Consider the following 8,014-nt stretch of genomic DNA (forward strand, 5'->3'; position numbering starts at 1 on the left):
TTAATCAATAGTATTATTATAATTTATATGTATGACATCATATTTGACTCCATTATATATGTGTTTTTTATTCATATTTTTCTTTCACCATTTTCTTTTGTACCCATAACTTAAACAACATTTTTTTTCGTAACGTTAGAACAAAATATTAATATATATAACATTTGTAAATTCGCTTAAATTAAATTAAATATTTTTTATAAATATATTATTTTTATTAGTATAATATTTAAGTTAAGGAATGAACGAGTTAAATAATAAAATGGCTTTATTTATAACCAAAAATATCATTATTTTAACAATCAATAATTTAAGTTATAACAATGGTAGAATCGTTCTTAAAAATAATTAAAAAAAATTATTAAATATTTTTATAAGTAACAAAAGCAATGACACGAAACATATAGACTCGATTGACATCACACAAATATAAAGACAGTTTATTCAACTATTCTAATTATATGGACAAAAATATTATTTCTTAAAAAATACAATCTTCACATACACACACGTTTGTTTATAAACAAAAAAATCTTTCGATCACGTTATCGTACTATTTATCGTCTTATAAAAATTGAATAAATATAAATATATGTATTGGAATATTATGAAATTGCATTAACATAAATACAATGTATTAAAATATATTTAAAAATGGTACTACTTTCTTATTACTACAAAAAAAATGAATCCATATGATATGGATCCATTTTTATTAATACATGTTTATGCTTTTTTTTCCTGCAAAATTATCTATCTATGTAATATAAATATATGAATATAATTCATATATATATTTCTATGGAAACTGTAACATAGGGATTATTTTTTAAAATATTAAAAAAATTTATAACTTTGTTTGTTTAGTAGTTAATTTATTTTTAAATTTGTTAATCATAGAATTCGGATTTGCGACGCTGTTCATATATTGTTGTTTAATATCATATATAAATCTGAAAGCAAGTAATGCACTTAAACTCATGGCCAATACCTTATATAAATTTTTTCTGTCATTGGTCTTTTTTAGTTTACTATCTTTTTTATCAACGGCATCTATAAGCTGAATAATATTTTTATCAACATACTCTTTTTTAAGGATATCGATTATTATATCACCTGAAGGATTAACAAAACAAAAAATGTTTATAATGCATAGTACTATCAGTAAAAAAGTACATTAAAGATCATTTAAATATATTCATGTAATAAAATAAGAGGGCAATGAAAAGGAGTATAATATTATGTAAGAATTTATATTGCATACAAACTTTTGTATTTACACAATTTTGAATAACTTTTATATAGACATATAATAGACACATTTATATAAATATTTAATATCAAAAGTACCTATACCATCCTCAGCAGTTCTTTCTACTTGTTTATTATTGTCTTTATTCTGGCCATTTTGGTATACCTTTTTGATAAAACTTGGTGCATGTCTATCATTATTCCCATTGGCGTTCTTGGTTCCCTGAACAGTAGCACAATAGACTATTATTAAGTATACAAAAACAAACAAGCTGTATAATTTTTTATTCATTTTGAATATTTTAATGGTTAAAAAGGGTAATTAAAGTATTTTAAATATTAAATGTCTTTTCAAGGTTAAAACCACGGAAATATTCCTTTAAAAATTTTATTTATTAACTTATATATATATGATAAATGAATATAAGACTGTGATAATATAATAAAAATAAAACTGGTAATATTTATATAAAAAATGTTTTATTACAATTTTATTATAAAATATATTTTTTATTTGTGAATTATAAAAATTAAATATAACTATTTAATGAAAAATATAATAATTATTAATACATTGTTAATTAATTTGTAAATATTGGCTAATGGTCAAAATACGAAAAATGTTGTAAAACCATTATAATATTAGATGTTTGTTTTCCATAATAATTTATTATATACATAATTTCATGGTGAAGGAGTAAATATTTTAGATATGCATGCAAATTTTACATGCACATAAATCCTCTTACATAGGAGAGTTACTATTATATGTATATTAGTCATTTAACCTATATAATATTTCCATTATATACACACTTATTATTTATTATTATTGTTGTTGGTTGGTGTTTTTGTTTTATAATAGGTAAAATAATTTGAATTTATATATGAATTATCGGCTCAAATTTAGTGGCTTAGATTCATGGTTTTGTTTTGATTTAATTTTTTATTGATGACAATATTTATAGGCTTATGTAAGTTCATTGAACATAACCAAGAAGTATATTATTAAAATAAAAACACACATTTAGCATAACCATTATTTTTAACCTTTATATGGAATCTAAGATGTGACCCACAAAGGGAAATAGACATTAACATGAGAGATGTCGCATAAATTATAATGCATTTTTTACAATGTTAACATCAATTAAACATGCTTAAAGTTAATATTAATACGCGATTTGTTAATATTAAATATTGATTAGCCATATATAAGAACTTTTATTGCGCTACATTATAACTGCTTGTTTATTTTAAAAATATGATCATTATATTTGTGATTATATTGAATTATATATATCAGAATATGCAATACATTTACTTTATTTGATGGGAATTAAAGCAAAGTCGCTTATTTGTATATAATGTTTTTCTTCGTTTTATGTTAGTATTTATCATTTGGATGGAAAAAAGTGGTGAATAAAAAAAACATGAAAAAAGTTACAAATATGGTATATCGAAAGAAAATTGTCAAAACAGTTATAAATTCAGTCGATGATAAAAGATCAATGGAAGTAATTATAAATTCGGCTTATGGAGAAAAAGGTTTATCAATAAATATATATAAACTTGTTCGATCTGGCTCTATGCTACTTATTAATTAATTTTTTTTGTTTAGAAAAGAAAATGTGATTCATTAGAATGATAAATTTAATTGGCTTATATTTGAAGGTTCAGAGATTATATCTTTGAATTTAAAAATTATATAAATTTAAGCAGTTGTAAATTAAGTAAATGAGTTTATTAGTATAAATAATTAATGTTATGATATATAAGCAATGATGATGTTATATATTTCCGATTTATATACAAGAATACAAGGATTAGTAGAATGAATTTTCTATATGAGAAAATGTCCTATCATAATTGATTTATTATATTTTACTTCATTAATCGATACTATAAAAATAAAGACATATACTGCTTAACTATTAAACTGTGGTAATATATGCTTAGTAAATATAATGAAAATAAAAGTTACTAGATTAAATGAATTATATTTTAAAATTTGGAAACCCTGATAAATCAATAATTTACATAATGGACGTTTTTATGTAATTTTTTTTATTGGTTATGATTTAATGTTATAATATGATGTATCATTTGACAATGGTTGCTAATATGAATATTTATATAATTTTAATATAAATGATATATTTCAAAATATATGTTCAATATATATAATATGACAAATAAAATTGTAGAATATATACCTTTAAATAACATTATATTTTACTCATCAAAACAAAACAACGTATATGATTTTCTTAATATTTAAAATAGAACGAAATAATTGCAAAAGTATAATAAAATAAAAAATATTCTTAAATAGAAATATCGATTCTATTTATGGTGTCTTCATAATATTTTTTAATATAGTTATTTATAATATATATGTAATAATTTTTTTTATTAATAATGATATACATTAATTCTTTTTGATGTATACAATAATAGAAAGAAGCGATTTATAAAGTATTATAAGGTTCTATTAAATAAATTTAAACTATCTTAAAAATATATTTATATAACAAAATTGAAAAATAATATTTGAACCGAATTTATTATTTTTTATAGCTACAATATTGGATTTTTTAGAAAAATATTATTCTTTACTCAAAACAAAACCCAAACAAATAATATTATGTCCATCACTACTTTTAAGGAATATAAGAAGTTTATGACAACGGTTATGTAAATAAATTCTATAGATAATACATAAAATTAATCAATAAAAATGTTGTGATAGTTCCTTATGTATATGATTTTTTAAATTAATGTTATAGTTATATAAATATATTCATTTATTCAAAAATTTTAGAATAACAAAAAGTTGTAAATATAATTATTTTTTGAATAAATATCAAGTTATCATAATCATATTTATTTCTTTTATATAATGACGTTTATTTAATAAATAAACAAGATAAAAATGAAGAAATTCAATATTTTTAAAAAATTTATGTTTTTTTCGATTTTTATATGTTTTTTTGAACATAATAAAAATGTAAGTTGCTACAACATTTTTTGGTTATTGACAATATGCCTTTATTTTATATGAGCAATATATTATTGTTTCATATATTGAATACAATATTTGTGTTAAATTTAAGAGACGATTACAATTTATCCAATGTAAATATGTAAATATATTTTAATAATTGCCTTTATTTCTTTACAGGATTTATATGATGCAAGTGCCGATAGGATTCGATATTTACAAAAAAAATCGATAAATTTTAAAAATACCAGATTATTAGAATGTGCAAACGATAATGAAAACTTAACATCTTTTTATGAATCTACTCCAGATCTTACACATCAGAATGGTAAAAACTATTATGGTGGTAAAGGAAAAAATGATCATCTAACAGATAAAGGTTCAAATAAAAGGAATCGCCAATATAAAAATCCATCACATTATTTAAGAGATATAGATGGGAAAACCACTGGTGTAATTGAAGAGGGTGCGGATGCATTGGAATATATACCAAAAGAAAAATATAGTATAACGAATGATGAACTAATAGTCCAAAAAAGACTTAATAATAGCAGAAACACAATAAATCCAAAACATGTAAAATCGGAAAATATAAATAATACGCCAATGAAAACTGGTAATCATTTCTTGGACATCGATCATCATCATTTCGAAGCGGAATATAATAAAATTATTTCTAAAAGACGTTATTATAAACTAGAATATGATAATATATATACAAAAGTCTTAAAGTGCATATTTAAGTATACGGAATTAAAAACATATTATTTTTTATGATTTTACCCCCATGAAAAATCACAATTCCGTTTCTATTTTTAAGCTCATGAAATTTGAATTTCAAATTAATATAACGTGAAATTCTACACAATATATTTGAGAATAAAGCAAAATCAAGACAATTGTTCTTTGTTATTATTTTTTATTATATGCGTTTAAATAATTAAAAATATTTATTATGTATAATTTAATAGTAATGCTACCAAGTATTATAAAAATAAAATATTTTAATATTTTATTAAATAAAAAAATTTGATTGTTTTTTTGTTTTGTCATTGTTATATATTTTTTAAATGCTTAAACATCAACTCATTCTATAATGATTTTTCGTGTGTTTCTCAATTGTTACGAAAATTCTTTTCACTTGTCTTAATTCATATCCAATTATATATTAACGCATATTTTAATTTGTTTATTTGTTTATTCATAATTTTTTTTTAATATTGTTAATTATATTTAATTGCACTTTGCAATGCTTTTAAAAGTATTTCAATTTAAATATGTTTATTAATAAGATTACAAACAATATGCAGTGTTTATATATATAGGTTAGGCCTTACAATTTTGTTTTTAGGTTTAATAATTTCGCGGTCTACATAAAATTGCTAAATATATTAAGTACCAAATTATAAAAAAATTGATGTTCTCCCAATTTATTAACCTCTAAACGAAGTCTAAATCTGGAGCAAAAAATGGAGATAAATATTAATATGAACGGAATTTAATAAAACATGTTTTTCAAAGATTATAATACGCACATATGATGTGCTAAGATAACGTAAATATTGTTAATATATAACGTTGTTACCTTTCATTTTTTATTTCGTAATTTATAAAAAAAATTCAAACGTACCAGGGTTTATCACACACAAAAGTGAGCATTTTATTTTCCTGTAACTATGCGAATTTTTACTTTTACATCGTTTTATGCATATTGAATTACTGAAAAACATAGATCAATATCATTGTTGTATTTTTAGATTTGTACATATATATCTATATGTCATTTGTGTAGATATGTTGTGTGTAATTTTTAAGAAACCCTTAAGTCAAAAGGTGATGGACTTTGGACAAAATAAATAATATATATGTTTCCTCCTTTTTTAACATAATATATATGTTAATGCTATGTTATAGTTTAAATGATATATATAATATAAAGTTAAGAGAAAAATTAAGTTTTTTTTATAATGATAATTAAAAATATATAAATAAAATTTAAGATAAAAAGTGTTGTAAAAATTGTTATATAAATAAATAAAATTAAATTAAGTTGCATAAAATGCTAAAAAATATATGTAGTATATCCATATATCCGTGCCTATGGATGTATTCAATTGCCAAGTTCTTATAACCATTAAGTGCCTTAATATTTTTTGTCAGTTATTATTCCATATTACTATGGTATTGTTTCCAAAATAGAGTTATTTATATGCCCAACGATATTGATTCAAGGCATGTCCAATTAGGATTTTTTTATTATTTTAATATGTATATTATTTTTTATATTTTTTTTATTATTATTTTAACATGTATATTATTTTTTTTTTAATTATGTATATATATATTATATGTTTTTTTAATTTTAAGATTAAATATGTATATGTAATATTTTTTTTCCCTAATTGACATGACTCTCATCATCATATAGAAACCGTGTTTGAATGTTTCTATTTATCGTGTTTATGCGTCTTTATTCCATTCGCCCAATCTCACACCTGGATTATTTTTTTCCCAACATATTCCTCATATTCCTTTTTTACCTTGTCTGTTGTTTCCTCAACCACTTTTTTTTGTATACTGTTATTTCTTCATCCACTTTTTTTTGTATACTATTATTTCTTTATCCACTTTTTTTTGTATACTGTTATTTCTTTAGCCACTTTTTTTTGTATACTGTTATTTCTTTATCCACGTTTTTTTGTATACTGTTATTTCTTTAGCCCCTTTTTTTTGTATACTGTTATTTCTTTAGCCACTTTTTTTTGTATACTGTTATTTCTTCATCCACTTTTTTATGTATACTATTATTTCTTTAGCCACTTTTTTTTGTATACTGTTATTTCTTCATCCACTTTTTTATGTATACTATTATTTCTTTTTTATAATATCTTTTTTGTGTGTAAATATTGATATTTTTTGTGGAGTTATTTTTTTTTATGCTATTTTTTTCTTTATTATTTCTTTTTTTTTTTAGCGGCCTATCAGAATTTTTGATTCTGCTACAAGAAACTTATCTTTAGTATCTTTTGAGCTATTTGCATTATCGATAAAAATGGAATTTATTAGATCATTTAGTATAGTATTTTGTTTGGTTGACACTAATTTTTTCACAGTCTTATGCTCATAAGTAGGTATACATTGCTTTGTTGTGAAACTTGGGTTGGTATTGATTAAACGAATACTCATTGTACTCACCTCAGCATTGCATTTGCTATCCAAAAAAGAAAGTTTCTCCATACAAGAATAGGACCCAAGTGATAGGTTGTTTGTAATCTATTGCTAAAGCAACATTGCTACATTTCTTAGAAATTACTACATCCTCAGATGGGGTACACTGCTCAGAATATGTTTTAGGGTCTTTGCAATTATATAGATTGATAGAAGCATTATAAATATTCGCTAGCTTAGACATAGACAAATGTAATACACAAATTCAAATGTAATATACATATTCAAATGTAATACACATATTCAAATGTAATACACAAATTCAAATGTAATACACATATTCAAATGTAATACACAAATTCAAATGTAATATACAAATTCAAATGTAATACAGATATTCAAATGTAATACACAAATTCAAATGTAATACACAAATTCAAATGTAATACACATATTCAAATGTAATACACATATTCAAATGTAATACACATATTCAAATGTAATACACATATTCAAATGTAATACACAAATTCAAATGTAATACACAAATTCAAATGTAATACATATTTATTTTATTTTGTATATTTTGGA

General features: G+C 21.5%; 2 protein-coding genes across 2 annotated transcripts; one reads left to right on the forward strand and one right to left on the reverse strand.

The window, feature by feature from the left end:
- Positions 1-847: 847 nt before the first annotated feature.
- PVVCY_1406740 (conserved rodent malaria protein, unknown function) lies at positions 848-1,543 on the reverse strand (the record flags this gene model as incomplete). Its single annotated transcript, XM_037634925.1, has 2 exons — positions 848-1,116; positions 1,351-1,543. The coding sequence occupies 2 exons, from the start codon at positions 1,541-1,543 to the stop codon at positions 848-850; spliced, it is 462 nt and encodes a 153-aa protein (XP_037490961.1).
- Positions 1,544-4,186: 2,643 nt separating this feature from the next.
- On the forward strand, positions 4,187-5,032 carry PVVCY_1406750 (fam-b protein; the record flags this gene model as incomplete). The annotated part of the gene is made up of 2 exons (XM_037634926.1): positions 4,187-4,261; positions 4,436-5,032. The coding sequence occupies 2 exons, from the start codon at positions 4,187-4,189 to the stop codon at positions 5,030-5,032; spliced, it is 672 nt and encodes a 223-aa protein (XP_037490962.1).
- Between the last annotated feature and the right edge of the window lie 2,982 nt (positions 5,033-8,014).

This window comes from Plasmodium vinckei, assembly GCF_900681995.1.
Source record: "Plasmodium vinckei vinckei genome assembly, chromosome: PVVCY_14".
NCBI classification, from domain to species: Eukaryota; Apicomplexa; class Aconoidasida; order Haemosporida; family Plasmodiidae; genus Plasmodium; species Plasmodium vinckei.